This window comes from Spea bombifrons, chromosome 2 (genome assembly GCF_027358695.1).
Source record: "Spea bombifrons isolate aSpeBom1 chromosome 2, aSpeBom1.2.pri, whole genome shotgun sequence".
In the NCBI taxonomy this organism is placed as follows: Eukaryota; Metazoa; Chordata; class Amphibia; order Anura; family Pelobatidae; genus Spea; species Spea bombifrons.
Window position 1 is genome coordinate 77,333,098 of NC_071088.1, and position 24,094 is coordinate 77,357,191.

At 44.2% G+C, this 24,094-nt stretch overlaps 2 protein-coding genes across 2 annotated transcripts in view; both read left to right on the top strand.

Moving 5' to 3' along the window:
* The first annotated feature begins 1,149 nt into the window (after nucleotides 1-1,149).
* SMG8 (SMG8 nonsense mediated mRNA decay factor) lies at nucleotides 1,150-8,251 on the top strand. The gene is made up of 4 exons (XM_053454870.1): nucleotides 1,150-2,732; nucleotides 4,373-4,518; nucleotides 5,082-5,963; nucleotides 7,529-8,251. The coding sequence occupies exons 1-4, from the start codon at nucleotides 1,208-1,210 to the stop codon at nucleotides 7,724-7,726; spliced, it is 2,751 nt and encodes a 916-aa protein (XP_053310845.1). The 5' UTR covers nucleotides 1,150-1,207; the 3' UTR covers nucleotides 7,727-8,251.
* A 6,534-nt stretch (nucleotides 8,252-14,785) lies between these two features.
* The window catches only part of LOC128472900 (sex comb on midleg-like protein 2), a 43,233-nt gene continuing 33,924 nt past the window's right edge, over nucleotides 14,786-24,094 (top strand). The window contains exons 1-2 of the mRNA XM_053454877.1: nucleotides 14,786-15,007; nucleotides 21,384-21,527. The gene's annotated coding sequence lies outside the window, so the exon portion shown is untranslated. The remainder of the gene's footprint in view (nucleotides 15,008-21,383; nucleotides 21,528-24,094) is intronic.

Genomic DNA, 24,094 nt, shown 5'->3' on the forward strand with positions numbered 1-24,094 from the left:
CAAGTTTTGTATATATAACCAGATACTTTCTTTAATAAGTTCTTAATTGGAACATGATCAGAATTTTTTTATATATAAAATAAATTAATATTTCAGATTGTCTTGTTCTTGTTTGCTTTATTTTTCAATAGTGCTTACACTATGTATATGTGACACTCTCTGCGCTAACACAATGTCACATTACCATTTGCCACAACATGTGCCTTGGGTAGAAAGGTAGTGCGTATCCTTTTAATGATGGGTAACTTGCAGAGGCAGCCTCAGCACTATGGCCCCTGTGCTTTCTGTGCAGAGGCCTTCTCTGACCCTGAAGCTTCCCGCTATCTTGGCTGACGAGCTATTCCGCACCTCTGGTGAGGGCACGACAGTGAGCCAGGTATTGTGTTAACCTGTGGATGCTCCAACTATACCAGGGCTCTTGGTGCAGCTCTTGTTCTCTATCCCACGTTTGGCGTCTGATGTTCATGCCTCCATCCGAGCTCCCGGTATAAGTGCAGGGCAGTGGTAATTCCCTGTTGAGAACCCATACTGGTTCCTGGCTAGTTCAATGTACAATTCTAGCCTGACACCGAGCACAGCCGAGAGCAGATGGTATTTCAAATGGTTGTCGTACAGAGAGTGTCTAGTTTCTGCTCGCTAGTGCCATTACAGAGGGAAAATCTCCATCAGTAAAGCAAAGACTGTCTACAAAAGGAATGCTAGACAGATTGACCACCCCAGATGTACATTTGATTTTTCTAGGTTTTGGCAATAAGGTTGATAATACACTTTACATTAAGGGTTGTGATTCCCTTGATTTTATGTGCTATCAAGAATTTCAGACTGTCAAGTGGGGGCTGCATGGAGGGCAAACGTATTAAAGTGTTAAACTTCTGGACAGAGAAGCCATTTCTTATAATATTTTATAATCTGATCCTCATTGCAATCAATTCTTAACTTGATTCTATTCCCCTGACAATCTGATTCAATGGTCCTGCTTGTCATGTATGCTATGGAAATTCCTGTGCATGTGTAAGCACCTACACCGACCGCTAGATGGAGAGCTGCGCACACGCCCAATTGCACTCAGATAACAAGGTTCCGTCTTTCGCCCTTGTTTCCGGCCGGGCGCTTTCACTGGTTACACACTGCTATAGCGCGCCGGTAATTGTGTTCCCCTGGGTAGCACAGCCCGCGATAGGGTTCGAAGGGCTGGTGGGCTGCTGTCATGAAGATGACAGCGGAAGGCCCGTTTATCCTGCGGGATCTCCTGCGGTCGGAGTCAGAGCCCAGCTGGAAGGATGAAGAGGTTTGCGTGGTCGGAGTGTTCGGGAAGACGGCCATGCTGCAGGGGAGCTGGGAGAAATGTTCCCTGGTGAACTCGCTGTGCGACAGGCACGTCTTCCCTCTCTTTCACCGCCCGCCGGAGACCCCCGGGGATCGCAGCCTCTTTCAGGCCTATTACGAACAGGACTCCCGGGTCCTTTACCTGCTGCTGACCGGCATCACTGACACCGGGCAGCTGCTGAAGGCCTGCGAGGAGCTGAGCCAGGGGATTCCCCACGCAGAGGCCCACGAGTGGTGGAAGGATGAGGAGAAGCTGTACTGCATGCACCTGCTCTATCTGTTCTCTGTGTGCCACATCCTGCTGCTGGTGCACCCCACCTGCTGCTTCGATATCACCTACGAGAAGCTGTTCAGGGCGCTGGACAGTCTGAGGCAGAAGGTGCTTCCCTCTCTAAAGCCTCTCCTCAAGGACTGCACGGTGGGGCTGGACTGGAAACTCAATGCCCGGCCATGTCCTCCCAGGTTGCTCTTTGTTTTCCAGCTCAACGGAGCACTCAAAGTAGAGGCAAGGGGACAAGGGCCAACAACCACCGAGAAGCCCAAAAAGCACTCGCCCAAGAGACGGCTGCAGCATGCGCTGGAAGATCAGATCTACCGCATCTTTAGGAAGAGCCGGGTGCTCACCAACCAAAGCATTAACTGCCTGTTCACTGTGCCTGCCAACCAGGCCTTCGTGTATATCGTGGCCGATCAAGATGAAGACCCTATTGGGATGCTGCTAGAAGGACTGAGGCAGAACTGCACTATGAAAGATACAGAATCCATGGTGCCCATATCCGGGCCGAGACGTTATCAGATGATGAGACACACACGACAGTTGTCCTTCACAGTCGAGAGTAACACAAGTTTGTCTGGCCAGTTGGTTGACTGCACCTTGAGAGAATTCCTTTTCCAACACGTAGAGCTGGTGCTCACCAAAAAGGGATTTGATGACAGCGTTGGTAGAAATCCACAACCGTCTCATTTTGAGCTTCCAACTTACAATAAGTGGGTTGCTGTGGCATTAAAACTGTATGAAGTCCTAATTGAAAACAAAGATGATGATCCTCCCTCGTTTCCAGGGGGGTTTCCTCCAAAACTGCTGGCAAACATGAAAGTGTTGGAAAGCTATTTAGACGCAGATACCAAGTTTTCAGAAAACCGATGCCAGAAAGCTCTACCTATGGCGCACAGCGCGTACCAGTCAAATCTTCCCCATAATTACACAACAACCGTGCACAAAAACCAACTCGCACAGGCCCTGAGGGTGTATAGCCAGCATGCTCGGGGGCCAGCTTTCCAGAAATATGCCATTCATCTTAATGAAGATTGCTACAAATTTTGGAGCAGTGGTCACCAGCTTTGTGAAGAAAGGAGCTTGACAGATCAGCACTGCGTGCACAAGTTCCACTTGCTCCCAAAGTCAGGTAGATGTATGATCCACCTTGATATAGTATAAGGAGTGTATGGTCTTGCTGGTATTTTCTGCCTTTCAGCAAAATACAGTATTCAGTAATACCCCTCAAACATAGGTTTTTATGTTTTGCAGGGTCATATGCCTTAGAAAGTATCTTACCGTATTTGCTCGATTATAAGACAAGGTGTTTTTCAGAGCAAATCGGGGTCGTCTTATAATCAGACCTCGACTAGGTCTGACTATGAGACTAAGATCCAGATCCCCCGCAGCGATGAGTCCCCAGTGCTTAGTCCGGGCAGTGTGTAGAGCTCTGCGCGATTCGCATAGAGCTCTACACGCTGCCCGGACTAAGCAACCCCCCCCCCACACACACAGCTCTAACAGTCGGGGAAGGTCTGCGTGATGGACGCAGACAACCCCCGCTGCTAGCCTCACCTCCTCCCGGCTGCAGGGGAAGTTGTGTACGCGAATCCCGTAGAGCTCTATGCACTGCCCGGACTACGCACCGTGGACTCAGAAGCACCGGTAAGTTTGGAGGGGGAAGGGAGTGTTAAATGGGGGGCATAAGGCATTTCTGTAGGCAGAGTGCTCTGGGAAATGCCTTTTAACCCCCTTAATGCCACTCTGCCTCCAGAAATGCCTTTTAACCCTCTATACGCCACTCTGCCTCCTGGAAATGCCTTATACCTCCCTATATGCCACTCTGCCCCATAATATGCCTTTTAACCCCCTAAATGCCAGAGTGGCATATAGGGGTATAAGGCAATTCTGGAGGCAGAGTGGCACATAGGGGGTCAAAAGACATATCATGGGGAACAGTGGCATTTAGAGGGCTAAAAGGCATATCATGGGGCACAGTGGAATATAGGGGGTATAAGGCATTTCTGGGGCACAGTGGCAAGCCAGGGGGCAGATGTGCATAACTGGGGGGCAGGTTGAAAAAAAAAAAAAAAAAGGAAATAAAAACAAAATATTTTTCTCAATCATAGCTTTTATTTTAAAAAAAAAATTGTTCACATAGTTTACATGAATTAACATTTACTGGTAAAACTTTTTTCCTATAGGGTCGTCTTATATTCAGGCTTTTTCTTTTTTTCATAAATTAATATTCAGATTTTGGGGGGTCGTCTTATAATCGAGCAAATACGGTATTTTTGGGCTTGGAGGCAGCAAAGTTTTTCTTATTTTATATTTCCAGTGGTAGGTCTACAAAGTATTGGGGAACATGCTAGCTGCTGCTTACCAGGGAGAATCCAGGCTACCATCGGTGTTTGATGAAGGATGCATAGGGAGGGGGAGTAGGGGGTCACGTATGGGGGATAAAAAGTAGTTAATGGCTTTGTTCCTATATTTGATAGCGACATCTCAGGTTTCAAGACAATCATCAAAAAATTAACCATGGTCAACAGGTTCTAAAATTGGGTCTTGCTTGAGAAAAGCTTATGTCATCAGACCCAAAAATGAAAAATGCTTTTATACTGATGCACAAAGGGGAAGAAGTGATTACGGTTAAGGGGGGAAGCTAGTCATGGGCTAGGTGAAACGCAGGAAGTTTCTGTTGGTGGTTGCATCATTGTTCCCTTTGTTATACATGACCCCATTGTCTCTACTCTTTGTACATGTGAGTACTAACCATTTAAATGATTTTAGGAGAAAAAATTGAGCCAGAGAGGAACCCTCCAATTTTGTTTCACAATAGTCGGGCACGGTCAACTGGCAGCTGCAACTGTGGAAGAAAACAGGCACCTCGCGAAGATCCGTTTGATATTCAAAGTGCCAATTATGATTTCTATCAGGTATTATGCATTGTTTGAATAAAAGTTTACATGTCATAATACAGAGGAGGTTGATAGAAGCCATAACTACGTCTAGCACAAGCATGTGTGTGTTATGATGAACAATAACAGTCCGAGTTATTGCATTTCAGCTGTGTTCATTTATCTGAAAAACTTACTCTGGCAACCAAAATTTGAGATGGCTGTGGAGATGTACTAATGATCGGTCTGGTGCAACAGTGTAGACATTGATACCTCTTCTTCCTTTGAGGTCTGAAGACACGCAGGAGTATAAGAACAGAGTTAGTGGCCTAGGATGGACTAGCAATAATATTTATACGAGTATTAAGGGCCATCAAAGGTTCCCATACACTTGTGGTCAACATAAAGTGTGTGCCAAGCGCTGTCACTTAGAGAGGATTATATCTAAACAAACTAAAACAAAACACAGGTACTCCTGTCTTGTTTTTTTCTTCATAAGTTTTTGTTACGTTGACATTACTTGTATAGTTTTAGGATATTTACGTTGTGTACAAAGCATTGGTATAGGAGTATAATATTTAAAAGCTCTTTGTGTTCTACAGATACTAGAAGAGAAGTGCTGTGCAAAGCTAGAGCATATCAGCTTTCCAGTGTTCCAGCCGAGCACCACGGACCCGGCCCCTGCCACAGATGATGCTTCCCCGGTTCCGCCGGAAGGAGAAGCAGAAGCAGAGAAGCTAAAAGATAAGGAACCCCAAACGCAGGGAGAAAGTACTAGCCTAAGTCTGGCTCTGAGCCTTGGCCAGTCCACTGACAGTCTGGGAACGTACCCAGCTGACCCCCAAGCAGGGGGAGACAATGCAGAAGCTCCTGTGCATGGGGCCGAGGACAAAAGTGAGAAAAGGCCCAGCTTAGTGGATCGTCAAGCGTCCACTGTGGAATACCTTCCTGGAATGATGCATTCAAATTGTCCAAAAGGTCTCTTGCCCAAGTTTTCCAGTTGGTCTTTAGTAAAACTTGGGCCTGCCAAAGCTTATAACTTCCACACAGGATTAGATCAGGTTGGATTCATCCCAGGCACCAGCTATCTAATGCCCTGGGATATTGTTATCCGCACAAAGCCAGAGGACGATGGGGACCTGGACACCAACTCTTGGCCCGCGCCTAATAAATCCGTCCCTGGAAAGCGGAGTGCAGTGGTGATGGGGAGAGGCAGAAGAAGAGATGATATTGCCAGAGCCTTTGTAGGTTTTGAGTATGAGGACTTCAGAGGACGTCGGTTTATGTGCTCTGCACCTGACAAAATCATGAAGGTGATTGGAAATGGACCCAAGGAATCGGCAATTAAAGCCCTGAACAGTGACATGCCTTTATATATGCTCTCCCCTTCACAGGGAAGGGGGCTGAAACCTCATTATGCTCAGCTCATGAGACTGTTTATTGTGGTTCCAGATGCTCCTTTGCACATTATATTAAATCCTCAGGTAAGATTCCAAATATATACGCTTTCACCTTAGACCTTTTAGATTTGGTGTAATCTGGTAAAACGCAGCTGCAGCAGCTTATTGTATCAAAAGATATAGTACCGTATTGGCTCGAATATAGGCCGCACTTTTTTCCCCCACTTTAAGACTTTAAAGTGGGGGTGCGGCCTATATTCGGGGTCTAGCGCCCGACGCCCGGGACATGCAGTCCCGGGCACCGGGCAGGCAGCAGGGTTAGGATACAGATCCCCCGCAGCGGTGCAGGGGACCTGTATCCTACTGTCTGATACGCTCAGACAGCCTCCCCTGCCGGCACTTCCCACGGGGGGGAGTACCGGCACGGGAGGTTGTCTAAGCGCATCGTGCGGATGCGTTTTACCTCTGCACCCCCCCGGACTTACCGGTACTCCCGGGTGTCTTGCGGGGTCGGCGGGGGTCATCTACGCAATACAACTTCCGGTGCCGACACCGGAAGTTGTATTGCGTAGATGTCCCCCGCCGACCCCGCAAGACACCCGGGAGTCTGCTCCGGTAAGTTGGGGAGGGGGGGGGCAGTGGCAGCGTATCGCGGGGAGGGAGGACAGCGGCAGCGTATCGCGGGGAGGGAGGACAGCGGCAGCGTATCTCGGGGAGGGAGGACAGCGGCAGCGGATCTCGGGGAGTCAGGTCAGTGGCAGCGGATCTCGGGGAGGGAGGACAGCGGCAGCGGATCTCGCGGAGGGAGGACAGTGGCAGCGGATCTCGGGGAGGGAGGACAGTGGCAGCGGATCTCGGGGAGGGAGGACAGTGGCAGCATATTTCGGGGGGGGGGGGTGGGGGGGGCAGAGTGGCAGCATGTTTTTTTGGTGCTTTTTTAAAGAAAAAAACTTTTTCTTTAAAAAAGCACCAAACTTTTAGGGTGCGGCCTATATACGGGGGCGGCCTATATCCGAGCCAATACGGTATATGCAATATAGTAAAGTTAAGTTTAAAATAATAAAATAGTAAAACATTTAAAATCCTTTTTTTTTTTTTTTGATTGGTTAATAAAATTCTTAGTTGGATGGCTGTTTAACCGCCCCAAAAAACAAACACACCATTAAATTTGATCTGTTGTGTTATGAAGGACTAACAGGGTGGATATACAGTAGTTGAGCGATTTCTGTTTAATTGTTGTTCCCTTAATGAGATCTTGCAGTTTGGGGAAGGTGATCGGATCTTTCAACTAAATAATTTGTTGCTTCCTATTTCAATACTTTGCCCTCTTTCTTCAGGGCCTTTTTGGATTTGACACACTTGCACGTCTATTACTAGGGTTGAATATAGTAATCGTGTATCATGGCTGTCCAATGAATGGCCCTTTATATATTTTTATGACCCTGTTTATGCACCTCTCCAGAAGGAGCAGAGAGAGGGCTACCTACAATACTTTTAGTGTTAGATTTTAGGCCTCTGATTCTGCGCCTACTACGCGCTAATAGACTTCATACGTTTAGCTTGACTCGGTGTTACTAACCTTTTCATATGCAAAGAGGAATTCTTACTGATTGGTGTTTGACTGACAAATTGTCAATATTTGTTTTTAGGTGCAGCCCGGACCCCCTCCGTGCCCGGTTTTCTATCCTGAAAAGCAGGAAATCATACTGCCCCCTGATGGCCTGTGGGTTCTGAGATTACCTTTCTCCTATGTCACAGAACGCGGTCCATGTTACCCTCCAAAGGAAAACCAGCAGCTGATGAGCTACAAGATCACGCGAGGGATATTAAAGTCTGTCACTCAATGAAACGCAAGCTTTCTGTACATTAGGGCGCTATACTGCATCATGCCACTCATGTTGAGCCTTAGATTATGCCTTTGATTACTGGCATGTCGTCGTTAATGAACTCTGGGATTCAGGTTTTTCTCCCCGTTAAAATCATGTCCTCCTTTATTTCCATGTGTGATATTTCACAATTCATTTTTTTTCTTAAAATGTAAGCAATATTTACATCAGGGTTCCAAGGCTTCGCCTGTATTGAGTAAACAGTAAATTGAAGCTGCTGCCCCATTTTCTGTTAAATAATGTCTAAAATGGAATTTACTCTGCACAATTTGTGTATGTGCGTATTAAGAATGATAAAGTGACATGGAGGCAAACATTTAAAATCATTACAAAAAAAAAAGCAAAGATTTGTGACAGTGGGCTTTTACATACTAAATGTAGCTCTGTCCCATATGGCTATTCTTCACCTATTTGTTCAATATTATTATTTCCAAAGAGCCATTTAAGCCACCACCCAGAATCTGGTTTAATAACCTATGACATGACCAACGTTTTGCCCGTTTCTAATAGAATGGATGCATTTATGTAACTGGCAGAAATGACGTTGGTATGGAATCGCCATATGGTTTCGTGCTTTTGAACGGCAGCCATAAGGCCTGGAGTGGCCATTGGCAAAGTGAGCAAATCTCCAGCGGGTCAGTGCTCTATAGCAGAGCCCTGCACGGGACTGTTTTTTTAATCCTGCTCCCGCTGATTTTGTGACCATTACCACCCGCTCCCGCGACGCGTGTCCAATCCCGCCTGCTCCCGCAACACGTGTGTCCAATCCCGCCCGCTCCCTTACCTGATCTGCAGATTTCCCGCGCAGTCCCGCAAGGCTGCCTTTATGTTGCTCCCTCACAGCGTCTCTTCTCTTGTTCCGCCCGGGAACACAGCGGAGTCACGGGAAGTGACGTCACATCACATGACTTCTCTGGGCGGAACAAGAGACACTGTGTGGGAGTAATGAGAAGGCAGCCGCGCGGGATTACCGGAACCCGCAGGTACATTGTCTGACTGACTGCAACACCTGAAAAACCACCCGCAAGTTTTCTGGCTGGACCTGCGTCCCAATGCAGTCCTCTACTCTATAGCGCATTTCACCCTTTTATTTATGTGGCATATCCTGTAGTTAGGGGTGCATCCGCTGGTTTGATACACGTGTCTGCACATCTCGTATTGGATGCTGGCCTTAAAGTGTCAGGGCCAGTTTTAATCCCCGGTCCAGCCATGAAAAACAGAGTACCATTTAAGCCTGTTTGTCAATTCAGTACTTGGAACCCTCTATGTATATGATATATATATATATATCGCGCTCTCTCTCTTTTGGTACTAGAAAAGACCATTAATGTATATGTGTGTGTGTGTGTATGTGTGTATATATATATCAGGGCTCGACAAATCCCAGGCGCCAGGTCGCCATGGCGACAGAGAATTTTGTCCTGGCGCCTAGGTTTTGTCAGCCTCTTACATCCAGAAAAAATTGTGGATGTAAGAGGCTGAGTCACCACATGGGGGCGCTGTTCCTGTCTGCCCAGAAGTCTGGGCAGACAGCACAGCCACTCCGAGCCCGCCCCCGAGCCTGAGATCACTCCCACGGAGTGATCCTGTAGGCTGAAAACGCGGTTGCTGGAAAAGCAGCACTCGTGTTTTCAGCTGCCACAGGCAGCCTCAGGGAAGGGGTTTGTGTGTTGATTGGGTCCCCACACAAGTCTGGGGACCTCACCCAACACCCCCCAGCTGCCTGATCGCTCCATGGGAGCGACAGCGCAGCGTTAACCCCTTCAATGCCGCGATCGCGGCATTTAGGGGTTAATTCCCGTTTTGGGGGCTTTGCTGCTCGTGGTCTGCCTGGAAGCCCAGGCAGACCAGCAACAGCAAAAACGAGCCCCCACAAGCCCTTTGATGACTCCTGTAGGTATGGAAGCCTACAGCAGTCATCAAAGAGACTCCCTCTGCAATGGCTGGTCCATAGACCAGCTATTGAGTCCCAGCTGCCAGAGGCAGCTTCAGGGACAGGGGAGAGGGTTCTTCGGTCTCCACATGAGTGTGGAGACCAGCCCCAACACCCCTGCTGCCTGATCGCTCCCTGAGAGCGACAGTGCAGCGTTAACCCCTTCAATGCCGCTATCGCGGCGTTTTAGGGGTTAACTCCCGTTTTGTAAGGGGCTCTGCTGCCGGTGGTCTGCCTGGAAGCCCAGGCAGACCAGCAACAGCAAAAAAACGAGCCCCCACAAGCCCTTTGATGATTCCTGTAGGCATAGAAGCCTACAGCAGTCATCATAGACTCCCCCTGCAATGGCTGGTCTATAGACCAGCAATTGCTTCCCAGCTGCCAGAGGCAGCTTCAGGGACAGGGTGAGAGGGTTCTTTGGTCTCGCCATGAGTGTGGAGACCAGCCCCAACACCCCCTGCTGCCTGATCACTCCATGAGAGCGACAGTGCAGCGTTAACCCCTTCAATGCCACAATTGTGTATGACACATTCGTGGCATTGCAGGGGCTAACATTTGTCCCCACAAGCTTGTGGGGACTAAATATCTGTCAATGCTGTGCTCCAATGGAACATCAGCATCGAAAGAGTTAAAAAAATGAAAAAAATGTATTTAAAAAAAAAACCAAACAGCACTGACCTGAAAGTCCAGGGTGCTTCCAGGTCAAACGCTGTGAGTTTAGTAAGTGGGCTGATGATGATCGGATCCCTCCTGACCAACTGTTAGTTTAAAAAAATCCTGGCTCCTAACTTTTTTACCTGGCGCCTAGATTCACAACAAATTTGTCAAGCCCTGATATATATATATATATATATATATATATGTATATATGTATATATGTATATGTTTGTATGTGTATATTTATACTAATGGACTTTTCTATTACCATAAAGTAATCCCAGAGATACTGATGTTTTAGAGCTTTCCTTCTTGAAGGCATGTAACATTGTCATGCTTACTTTTGAAAATCACTTTGCCATCAGAGAAAAAAGGACTGTCATTAAAAGACATTTACACACCTCCCCTTTAAATTCGCTTATATGTAATATGTTTGCACAGCTGTTTTATTACCTTATTATGTTAACATAAGCGCCATCTGCTGAAGATACAGAAAAATATATGCCCCGCAGAGTGACAGCGCATCGTATCTGATTATGGAATGGTATTCAGCATAAAGCGGGAACGTGTGCAGCAGTGATTCACAATTTAGAAGGATGAGTCAAATTTTAGCAGCCCTTTTCGGGTAACCTACATTTTGAAGCAACACTATGGCGGTATTCGATAAACCCCAACATGATCCTGTGTAATTGTAAAGAATTCTTCACAGGGCCAGCTTCGCTCTTACAAAAGAAATTCACAAGGAGTAGCCATTTATCATCTGCTTATATTTCAAGATGTTCGACTATCCTGCACACAACCCGGTTACTGAATACATACGAGTTTAGAATGTTTGGATCGTTAAACATCATGAATGGTTATCACATGCCCTCATTGTGTATGATTTGTATATAAATAAATGTAAGTACTGTAAGCGTTAAATGTTTTGTGTGACATAATATAAAATGGACAGTGGCTGGTGGTTCAACTTAATATATGTGGAGTGATTAAAGAAGCACATGTTATATACCGGTACATATGACAAATCTTTGTAGCTACATCTACCTGGCTTCATTCTATTTTTTATCAAAGTATAAATTATATCATCAAGTAAGAAAAGAAGCAAAATGCAGTAAAGTGCGATATGCTGCAGGCACTATTTGTGAAACGGTTCTGCTAATTGCCTTAAACGATGCAGTTAGCCTACTAACTTAATACCTCTGGGAATGTTGCAGATCATGAATTGTTGGCAATGGAGTTGACTGGAGGTTAGTATGCCGTGTGTCGGGAGATATAGTTCCCCGAACATATCTCCATGGCAAACGGTGAGTGCGTTTGCAATTGAGGATGGCATGTAAATTGGAATGAACCACTCCGCTGTCAGCGCTCAGCACTTGACAAGTTAATAAGTGATTAAAAAGTACTCCACCTTGCCACTTAATGTATGTGGGATTCATACACTTTCTGTTATTGACCTAAGTAATTAGACTGGTTCTTTGGCCTGGTTCGTTTGTAAGTGAGGTGCATGCTTTTAATGTTTTGTTTGTTTGAGTACTTAAAAATTAGACTCGGAGTTATGTAGGAATTCTACTTCAATATGAAGCCATGAGCAAGAACATTCAGCTGGATGGTATGGAAGTGGTACCGATTTAACTTTTGCTCTATAAACATGATGCCTGAGTAAATAATCATGCTATTTTAAATTCTACATAAGACAAAGCTGGGCAACTGCATGTCTCCAGTCAGAACACGATGTATTTTAGTTCTGAGCTATATGCTATAAAACAACCCAGTAAAACTGAGCTCATGATGGACTTGTACAGTGGCCAGAAGGAACACTATTAGGTGCCAGCCTACCAAACCATACCCCTTCCAATAGCACCCGCCAACATCCCATCTTGCAACAATAAAGTCTTAGTCATATTATTTTTCAGGGAAACAGAATGTGTGCCTATCGGGCCGACGAGCCTAAGAAATAAGCGATTCAGCCGTGCCTAGTATTAGGCATTCCTGCATGCCTCCGTTCACCTGTTCAGAGTCACTTGGTGCTCCCACTCAATTATTGCCTAGTTATTTGACCTTGCAAAGAGTGTGAACTTGGTTAAAGACTTTTTCCTTTATAACTCCTCTCTTTGTGGCAGACTGTAATCGCAGTTGCTGACCTTGACTGTGCCCAAAATGCGTAACCCCTGTGATGAGATAGCTCCATTGAAACAGGAGGGGAGATGAAAAGAAAAGGGTCAGCAAAGATAAATAGAAATGGGAGATAGCAAGAAAGGGGAGGATCAAAGAGAATGGGAGAGATAAATAGAAAGATAAAGGGGGAGAGATAAGGAGATAGGGAATGAGGAGAGAGAGAGTCTGTTTGTATGTTAAAAGCAAGCATGCCTAAGGGCAAGCAAGTGTGTGGATGCGAGGTCAAGGATGTTTATGTGTAATGGGAAGTGTGAATGTGTGTGTATGCACAGTATGTGTGATTGGGCAGGCTTTTTTAGATGTCAGTACATCCATTAATGTTACTAAAGGGTATAGAATGAATAAAGGGTGTGTGTGAGCCAGTCTGAAAGGAGACCAGAGAGACAACTGTGGGTGCTGTCTGGGTGCCGAGTAAGTCTTGACGATGCATCTCCTGTGTCCATATGTAATCTGTATGTAGTTAAAATGAGAGGTCTAAAACAGATAGACTTGGTTGCATATTTCACAGAGGTTGTTAATGTATAAATGATTTTAAAATACCGTATTCACTTGATTATTAGACAAGGTTTTTTTCCCTGAAAAATACCATACGTCTTATATTCAAGGACGTCTTATGATCAGACCTCAAATAGATCCTCCTTTCTGATATCCTCAGCTGCTGCCGGCACTTCCTCTAGGGCTTGCACAGACATTCACCTCATGCCAGAGAGGAGGATCCCCCGCAGTGGATCTGGCACTTCTACGATGGAGCACCGGCGTGACATGTCCTTCCGGTGCTCAGTCTTAGAAGCCCTGGGAGAAGAGCCTGGCAGAAGTGTAGGTTGTCTACGCACATTGCGCAGACGTCCACTAGCTGCCCCCACTACACACCAGGGAGGGGACAAGTTAAGGGATGCATTGGTAAGACGGGGGGAGGGGAAATGGGTGGTGTAAGGCATTCCCGGAGGCAGAGTGGCATATAGGGGGTTAAAGGGCATTTCTGGAGACAGGCATATAGGGAGGTATAAGGCATATCTGGGGGCAGAGTGGTATATAGGGGTACTGTGGCCCCACACAGCTGCCCATTAGCCACAACAATAGACAAAGTTTCTCAACGCAGACAAGACTTTTGGAAGTCTCTATGTGACATAATGAAAAGTCCACCCCAACGCCTGCTGATGTCTACCCTTGGTGAGAAAATGGATGGAGCACCTGCATACTTTCTACCTATTTATTAAATTTACCAGCATTGTAAAATTCAGAGAAATAGCAAGGGCGTTTCCAAATATTTTCGTTATGACTAAAATATCACATATAGGAGCACCGTCACCTAATGAAAAATATTAATCAAACGAGGACAATGGATCCCAACCAGTACCCCAAAACTCCATGTCTGGGCCTTAGTCCTCTGAACATCTTTTGGTTTTATTGAGATGGTGTTGGTTCAACCGCTGTAAAAAAAAAATTTATTTGGCTGGTATTCTAGTGGAGAAACAGGACCCTTGTAAAGAGACAGCAATACTTAAAAGAACAAGAGCAGACCCTCAAAGCTCCTTTCTGGACACTCAGAAAAAGACAATGTGCCACTTCTCGGTTTGCTCACATTGTGAATTTCTGGGTTGCGTAAGGGGATTCCATATGACAGCTCACAATGACATCATATTCATAGAACACAAGTGGTAAATTAGATCTACAGATCTCATTCCCACTGAACTGTTAGCGCAGCACAAGGCTGACCACCTGTCGGTCACCTGAAGCAGCGGCGCTGTACCAATAAAATATCGATGCATTAACCATACTTCATGGATTATCTAAGGTTAATAAAAAACAGACACACTAAGATGGGCCAAATGGCTCTCATTTGCAGTCTAATATAGGTTACTCAGCTGCACAGGCTCTAAGGGGTCACTTACAGGTTGTTTGGAAAGTAACAACCTTAATCACCTGTGTTAAAGAAGGGCTCCCATAAATATTTTCGCTTAGGGCCTAAAAAAAATAGAGCCACCCCTGGGGTTACTGTATGGATAAAGAGCACATTTAGTGATGGAATTGTCATAGCAACCATTTGAGCGATTCCATCAGTTTTCCCAAACCAATGCTCTTTGTACATAACCCCCAATAACTGTAAGTTTATTAAAAGTTCCCTGTTTGCGGATACAGCTCACACTGACTGCCGTGTCGTCCTCACAAACCGTGAAAACAGCTGCTCGGTAACTGCCCTCCTTCGACACCCGGCCGGTGCGGCACGAGACTCGCTCGGAGCCCCTCAATCTCGTGGACGCGCGTGCGAGAGGGGAGTGCGGACTCGGGAGCGCGCACCCGACAACATGGCGGCGCTGTGAGCTACTTGTTGGGAGCAATAACTGGGTACTTTCCAGCGAAACACTGGAGTTACGGGAGACGGCTTGGTGTCTGTTATAACCGGAAAAGTCAACAGAAATACAACTGCATAACCGAGGCCGCCCCACAAAATAAAGCACCACCCGCTGCCTGCCGAGGTAAGCCTCACACCCACTCTCCCCTGCATCGCCCATTTTGTGCCCCCCTCCGCCTCCCGCTAATTTGGCGCCCAGGATACGTGACCTTTCATTATGGCTGATGACCTGTAGGGAGAATAAAGAAAGGTGGGCAGAGGGGCCACTTGCAGGGAGTTAGAGAGGGACACAAATGGAGTGAGCGAAGCCCCCAGTCAGCATGTGTTGTTTGTTTGTTTGTTTGTTTGTTTGTTTGTTTGGAGAGGAGGAGGAGGGAAAATGTGCTGCCATTAGGTTACTGTGCCCCTCACTGTATTATCTATGGGTGAGATAGCTCTGTATAGAATGTATATAGTGAAAAGCTGAAGTAACTTCTCTTATGTAACTGTCTACAGCTTGTACATGCTGCACTGTGAGGGAGCTACAGCACAGCCCGCCTGTCACCTCTCCACATGGACCCCTTTGAGGTAGTGTCACAGGGAGGGCTACACCATGTTGAGGGGACATGGTGGTTTGGTGACACATCTGTCTCTAGAGGTGTTTTGTGAATGGAGTTGGTAGGTTCACCCATGCAACAAGTTGTGTGAAATACACTATAACGCGAAGGACGCTGTAGCCCCTAAAGCTGAGAAAGGTCTTTCCTGTAGACTGGATAGTGTTATTCTGTAAATAAGGAATATCTTAGAATAAATAAAATTCCCAATGCTCTGACCGGACCGTCAGTACCGGTTGTATTTCAGAGAACATTATTACTTCATTAAATATATATATATATTTTTTGTTTATAATAATTACCTCTTAGTTTTTCCTTTCCATTTTCAGTTTTGCTATGAGATGTGTGACGGGTCGCTTTTTGACGCGTGTAACTTATGATCACACATGCACGCTTTAGTATGTCCAAGATCATGCAATATCAGGTAGCGGCGTTACAACTGCATTTCATGTGCATTAATGCATTATTACTAGATTTTCTGTTGTCTCAACATGGGGTGTAAAGCTGTACCCTTCCCTGGTTATTACATTGTTATGGGTTGTAAATTGTACCTTGATTGGTCCATCCTTTGGCTGCGGCAGCTAGAGAGTGCCTTTAGTGTAATGCATCTCTGGATTAATTCCCAATTGTTTTCATGGATAATTCATATTTATGGAAAATAATGTCTTGCCTGAATGGGAGGTGGCATGACTTTAAAATACCATATACAATACAGGTGTTCCAGTGTTCTGGAAGGTGCTCTCAATGTCTTATCTTTTTAATGGTGCTGTTCCACGTAGATGTCTTTTCCCAACTTTCTCCGAATTTATATAATAGTACGTAATACCTTGGTATACATTTTAAATAAGCGAATTCCCTTTTTCAAATAACATACCGTTTTGCCTGTCTGTCGTCACTGCTCAGTCTGCCTGTTTCTTACATCACAGAAGAGGTGTCACTTTTAAGGTCACTCCTATCACACAAAACACCTCACTCAATAACACTCATTGGCCATTGTTGCCATTATTGTGTAATAGGATCTGTAAAGCATTGCTGTGTCAGGTGTAAGAGCATGAAATTGCAGGTGGGAGGGGCTGCAGGTGGACAGACTGCTGTGATGTAATACATAGAGGCGGGGCTTTGGAGGAAACTGTTTCTAGGCAACTGCAGTATTTCCATAAACTGTAGCACTTATCTGGGGCTATCTTAAAAGCCCCCCTATGTGGAACAGCACATTTCCTGTGAAACCATGGACCTTGATATGAGGCTTTTGCTGACTGACTTTGATTTATATTGTTTATGTTTGTGATACCTGGCATACTCAGGACATATAACACTGTTGGTTACTTAATTGGCTCAAGGCCATCAAGGTGAACCCTCGTTAAATATAGTGCTGTCTTACAGCATCACTATTCACTATTATGTCCATGTTACGTGTCCCATTGAGTTCCATGTGAACAATTTGTGGAGTGGCAGGCGCTTATTAGAAAGAAGCGACGCTGATGAAGTGGGTCTCATTTTCCAGACATACAATTTGGTGATTTTGACGACCTTAGTACTTGAAGATAATGGCTTCAACAGCCTAATAACTTTTTCTGTGCATTCAGCAGTCATGTTTCAATTGTACTGACATTCAGATTAACAACCCATTGGATGAAAGGTCCTATGGTGGTGGCGGCTTGTTGAAGGGCTGATTTACATTGAACTATGGTGTTAAAGATCATGATCCTGTTGATTAGATGCGTTTGACTAATCCCAGTCAACTCAAGTGTGTAAAAGAAAGGTCTCTTTCAGCTGACACTTCAAATGGTTCTAAAACAGTGACTAACAAGCACTGCCTCTACAGACCGACAAAATGTGTATCTGGGATGTCTATCATTATAGATTATACTTTACAACATTTTTTAATGTTTATTTTTTCATTCCCTTTCTGCGGTTTATATTGTTGGGGCTTTTGTGTTTTGGAAAGATCTTAGTTGGTCTCGTCATACGGATTTAATTCCGGTTTCCCTGTGGGGTTCCTTGTGCGTGTGCAGAACCCGGTGTTTGGGCATCGGCAGAGCCGCGTAATGCAGTGTGGATATCGCTTACACGAGAGGCTTTAGGAGATGATATTAGGACTCCAGGAAAATCCATCAAATTATACTGAACAGCGAAAACATTTTATGGACCAGTTACTGCGGCCAGCTCATGTTTCTGTATTTTCCATATACTTTCATTCACAGTGTATTTTCGGAGGAGTGTTTTGTATTTATGCAGATCCTTGTATATAAATTTATATATGTGTTTTTGTTACTTAGAGAATTTATTTGGATGTGTTTTTTTTATAGATATACTTTTTTAAGCATGGCATGTGTGGTTCCACCTACTCTGCTAGATTTAACAGTTTTTTTTTATTCTTGTAAAACCCATTCGTAATATTTTCCAGGAACATCTAATTGAAAAGCGAATAACCCTTCAGAAGAATACAATGATAGACCTGCTAAGGTTTATTTTCTTAGCAGAGGGTGCAGTTAACATTTGGCTAGATGGCACCTGGGTATATTGTAGAATATTGTTATGATTTCTACAGCTATGGGGGGGGCTGTTTTCAAAGGTCAGTAGTGTGTCAACACCGTGACGCTCACGTCTTCTCTGAAACATCGCGTGTCTCGAAACAAACAGGTGGAAGCCAGACGTTTCCATTTGCACTCGTATATATCCTCTGGTGGCGGTTACCATGCAAGCAGACGAAAATGTGAGGTTTCTGTGGTAACTCCTGCTGGCTGGAGTGACCACATTCAGTCATTTTCATGGCCACTTATCTATTTCACATGTTACTGACCCAAACGCGTAACCTGCCGGCCTGCAATACCTTGAAATGCATAATATCCCACCTGCTGCAGGCCAACTCTCTACATGTGCTGCTCGGTAACGCGTGAAATGTGTGTGCATTCCAGAAAAATGGCTGTATGAGGTCACTCTGCTGTGGAAGTGTTTTTTTCTTCTTCAAAAAGAGGTGCATCAAGGGAGAAACAATGGACAGAAGTACTATTGTTGAGATATATATTTAATTGCCTGGACATATAATTTAGTGTTTTTTCTGAATAAACCCATTTGTAACTCAGGTTCTCTACATGGCAGGTTTGCTCAGCTGTAAAAAAGTATTTGTCAATCATTCATTAAAAGGGGTACTGAGAAAGAAAATAAAAAATGCAATTGACAGTATAGTTGTGCCACAGTTTTTAATTAGATGCTAACCAAAGTGTGCATTAAATTCATTTAATTTAAACACTTAGTATTTTCTGTTTCACAAACAGTGAAAGTGTTTTGGGGGTCTATGTGGCTTAACGTGGCACATCAAAGTCAAGAAAGACATAAGTAGTACAGATATTAATGTACTATTCTCAGTATTTATCTAAAAACATTTGGTTTTTTTTTCTCTTAATTTACATTTTGTGTATTGCTGAAATTGTATTGTATACTCCTGACTATTATGGCATCAGATTCTAAATATAGACATTAATAGGTAGTTGGTCCCTTCCCCTTTACAGCTATAAAGCTTCCACTCTTCTGGGAAGGCTTTCCACAAGATTTCCTCAAGAGTGTTTCTGTCGGAATTTTTGCCATTGATCCAGTAGCGTATTTGTGAGGTCATACACTGATGTTGGACGAGAAGGTCTGGCTCACAATCTCCATTCCAATTCATCCAAAATGTGTTTTATGGGGTTGAGGTCAGGGCCCTGCGCCCAGTCAAGTTCTCCCACATCTACCTCATCCAACCATGTCTTTATGGACCTTGCTTTGTGCACTGGGGCACAGTCATTCTAGAATACAAAGGGGGCTTCCCCAAACTGTTCACACAAAGTTGGACGCATAGCATTGTCCAAAGTGTCTTGGAATGCTGAAGTATTATGATTTCCCTTCTCTAGAAGTAAGAGGCCCAACCCCTGAAAAACAGCCCCATGCCATTATTCTTCCTCCTCAAAACTTTACAGTCAGTGCAGGCAGGTAACGTTCTCCTGTTCAGAAGTGTGATTTGCCACACGTTTCCACTGCTCCAGAGTCCAGTGGCGGTGTGCTTTACACCACTCCATCCAACGCTTGGCATTGTACTTGGTGATGTGAGGCTAACATGCAGCTGCTCGGCCATGGAAACCCATTCGGGGTCTTCTGCTTTGTAGCAGAGTTCCTGCTGTTCGTAAACCTTCCAATAACGCTATTTACGTTTGACCGTGGAATATCTAGCAGGGATGACAGTTCACAAACTGACTTATTCAAAGGTGGCATCCTATCACCGTACCACGCTTCAATTCACTGAGCTCTTCAGCGACGACCCTTTTTTTCATAAATAATTTGTAAATGTGGACTGCGTGGCCAGGTGCTTGGTTTTATACACCTGTGACAATGGGTCTGATTGAAACACCTGAATTCAATAATTAAGAGGTGTGTATGTATATTTTATATATGTGTCACCTAGGTGGACCAAACCCATTTTATTATACGTCTCATGTTGTCGGTAGGGTAGTTTAACCAGTCATACAAGCGCTCTTTCTAATGATGCAGAGCAAGAGCAGGTTGTCCATCAACAATGTATTTTTGTTTATGAAAATAAATTTAAAGTGAACTCCTTCATTTGAAACGTTTCCCCTTTCGCATGCACTTTACAAACCTGTGCATTGTATTAAACCTTATCTGAACGCTATCGCTATCAACCTTCTTAAAGAGGAACTATTGCTGTCAGAGTTTAGCCAGTGAACTTCCCAGAGCTCATGCGTGTTGTCGGTGAGTGTAATTGGCGTTAAGATATTTTGTTTGAATATTAACCTACTGGAAGCTGACATAGGTGGCAGCCCGTGGCAGATCCAGTATTGTCCGCTTGCTGTCCAGAAGTTTTTTCTCTTACAACTTTAAAGGAAAAGTTTTTTTTTTTTTCCATGCCGCCTCCTTGATTATAAAACAGAATGTGTATTAACAGTGGTTGCCCAACTGATCCCTGTCAAAATGAGCGGGCAAGAGTCGGGACTTTAGTCTTCGTTCATGATTTAATCCGCAGTTACTGGCACAGCTGAATGTTTCCAATCCAGCATAGGGAGCAGAGGGGTTTAGAAGAGCATTCCTCCTAAAATAAATAGCATGCTAAGGGGGATTTTGCCTGTGAAAGAGGCGTTCATCAATGTTCTTTAATGCATGGTAAATCCGAACAACCCAAACTGAGCCCAAACCACCCGATCAATATAAATACTAGATGGCGTGAAGTTCTGACTTTGGAAGGTTGTTTTCCTTATGCATTTTTAAGAAAGTCGTTGAAATGTTATCCAGTTATGAGCCCCAGGCCCTGTATACAGAGTATGAAGACGTGATATAGGCAGCACACGTGTTACGAGCAGGTAACGCAAAGCAAGAAGTGCTGCCTGTGTTAAGCCGCTCCAGTGTGTGGTACAGAATATAGTTTCCTTAAAGGGGAACTGTCAGAGCGTATAGCATTTCAATTCAACTGTAATCACTCTCTCTAATACGTGGCTTCTAATACGTAGATATCGTATATTTGTGTATTTCCACATTGCAGATTGATTTATTCTTATCCCTATATATATATATATCATTTATTTATTTGTTGGCTTTAATAGGGTGAGAGCCATCAATTAGCTTTTATGTCATGCAATCCTTTTGTTGTGTGTCTGTCTGTAGTGTGTGGTGTGTGTGCAGTTGGATGGTGGGTTGTTGGGCATCTGCTGTCCATTGTGTATATTTATCTGACATGGCACACTCCATGTTTACCAGAAGCCAGACTTCGTTATCCTACTACAGCTCCCACCACATCTACCCAGGTTATAGACAGCTCTTTCTATGCTAACTGTTCTTTCATTGCAGTTTCATTTGTAGCTGTTGCCATCCCTTTTTGTATTTAAGTGAATTCTTTTTTTGTTTGTTCTTTTTCTGTTTTAGGCTATGGATTTTGGATTGGCGCATATACAAGAGGAAGTGCCGCTTATGTTTTTGATGCTGTCGTCCGTCATCTGGAGTTCAAGACAAATTCATTGCTAAACGCTACCATGCCTCAGAGCAGAGGAAAGGAAGCTATAGTAAGAGGTAGACACATGTATTTTATTTACTGTAACAAATGAATGGAAATACATTACAGGTACAAAGCTTTTCTGTTCTCTTTGATCGGTGGAGGACGTGATATATGGCCATACAACAAACCAAGTGATAACCGTACACTCAGGGGGTACAATATGGCTCACACTCGGTTACGTGTAGAATACATTTCACATTCACTACATATGTATATGTGGTGTCATTCGCATGATATGTCCCAATGAAACGCGGAATGGGGATTTGACTACAGGGCGGAGGTTGAGGCATCAGCTCTTTGACTGACAGTTGCCTTTTGCTACACCAGGCTTTGGGTTACATGTTCAGCACTTGGGACAAGATACGCCTCTAAATCTTTCGAAGCTCCAATGTGAAGCTTGTAAATGTACTTTATGGTATCCTGGCCTACAATGGAAAGAGGCAGCAGTAAAACACAGATGGGTGAGGGAGGAGGCGCTGGAAACCCTTTCATCTTGTGCAGATGTACAGATTCTCTGCACATCACCTGGCCTGGAATCTGGGAAAACATTAGTTTTCTTTTAGTCTGGCAGTGTCTATCTCGCAGAAGCACAGAGGGGATTCTCTATTTTTCTTTTGCACAATCTTTATCTTTTTTTACAACTTTGTTGACTCCCCCCCCCTACATATTTGAAGTTGGCTACTCGTGTTGCATTGAAATTGCTGTCTAATGAAATCTCATATCCACTTGATATCGAGATGGGTTTCCTTTTCCAGACGGCGCGGCACCAGGTTGTAGTTTCTCTGTTCAGGTAAGCCGTATGTGAATCTGATGCTGTTACACTTCGCTTGTGTTTTTAAAGTCTGGCTGGTTAAGAGTTAAATGTTTAACTTTGTGTCCTCAGCTGAATTGCACTAGTTTCATTTTTAACAATGTAGTTTGCTAAATATAAACCAATTCTAGATTTGTTTTCTTTCTTTCTTTCGTGCACTTTTACGGTCTATAATAAGATAAGATGGCATGGTACCTGCATATTATGATATAGTGCAGTAGAAATGTTCATATAAAGGTTAATGTAAGCTTTATATTGTAGTTCTGTAGCCTATTCTTGATGATCCCACAGTGTGAACCGTCTATAATGGTAGATTTTAATATATATTAATATTATTATTTAATATAATAATATTTTTTATTGTCTCCTATAACATTAAACTTGTGGGCATTGCTCATTAAAGAGTCAATGAGCTGGCTTATACGTAATATATCATTATAAAAGAAAATCCGGTCAAAAAAGTGAAACGAGTCCCACGTGCATGAGACGGCACTAGTGCCCCTAGCTTTAGCTGCGCATGAGCAGTCTACCAGGATGTTTACCCAGGTTCCAAGCTGCTGATTCTATGTTTCTCTGCTTGATAATATAGTTTCATAGGCACTATGTAACGTGCAATTATCTGAGAGATATGCAGAAGACGCTGGTGTTTCATGTAAAAGTATATAAAAAAAAAATAACAAAATAAACCCTGCCTCACTAGCCCAGTATGACGACATAGACCGATGCTCTAGAAGACGGCTGATAGTTATGGCGACGTTTCTTCTGCTCCTCACTGCCACCATAGGCAACATAAGTATATTAGAAGCATTAGCAACAGCATTCCTGGAGACTTACGGCCGAAGAATGTGATTGAAGACCGTTACGCTATAGTTTTAAAGCTGTCCAACTCTGTTCTTAGAGGAGCTCAGACCCGTGTCAGCATTACGTATAATAATATGTAAACATGAAGTCTTTATTACGTGCTTAAGTACACTGCTCCTAGGGTGTCTGATGTTGAATTCTATGCATATAACCCCCCACAATTATTAAACAAAAGAAAGAAGTAATCTATCTGACCTAAAAGCTTATATTTTCTTTGCTCTGGATATGAGTACAAATGCTTACATGTCAGCTTTACGTTTAGAGTATTAACATCTTCATAGAAGTCATGGTTTTTTATCCAGTGGATCGGGTCACCATCGCCACAGTCTTGCTTTGGCTTAGTGGCTGGATACGTTCAGAAGGCATTCCCGTGGGAAGTGTTTGGTAAAGGCAGTGCCTGATCCTGCCTTCATATAGCTTGCATCTCTGTAGAAGAGTTTGCGTTAGAAAGCGGTTTCTATTAGGACAGGGATGCAGCGAGCGGTTTCCTCCTGGGTGCTCGTGATAGAATTGCATCGTCCCGCCTAATTACTAGAACTGCTGGAGAGAAGTCAATGAACTCACTTTGGGAGGTTTTATATTATCCCAGTGGGTATCCTAGCTGCACATATCATCACCGTGTGCATGTTATGGGTAAATCTAATATTTCTCTGTGCCTTATCACCCTTTCTCTGTGCCTTATGTTTGTCACCCCATTCCCTCAAGATTGTAAGCTTGCGAGCAGGGCTCTCTCCACCTAATGTATTGGTTTGTCTTAGTCTTGTCATACCCCCTGAATATATGGATTGTAAGAAGCGCTCTGGAAATTGTTGCCGCTATATAAATAAAAGATGATAATAATATTGCTTGATTTCTGGGTGGGGTATCCTGGGGAGATCTTGCCAACTGTGTGCGTCTATATTCTGTACT

Excerpts from the sequence above, each read along its gene's own strand:
- SMG8 (XM_053454870.1), top strand. The coding sequence starts at position 1,208 with ATGAAGATGACAGCGGAAGGCCCGTTTATCCTGCGGGATCTCCTGCGG. Across the intron at positions 4,519-5,081 it reads CCAATTATGATTTCTATCAG|ATACTAGAAGAGAAGTGCTG; the intron begins GTATTATGCATT and ends TGTGTTCTACAG. Across the intron at positions 5,964-7,528 it reads ACATTATATTAAATCCTCAG|GTGCAGCCCGGACCCCCTCC; the intron begins GTAAGATTCCAA and ends ATTTGTTTTTAG.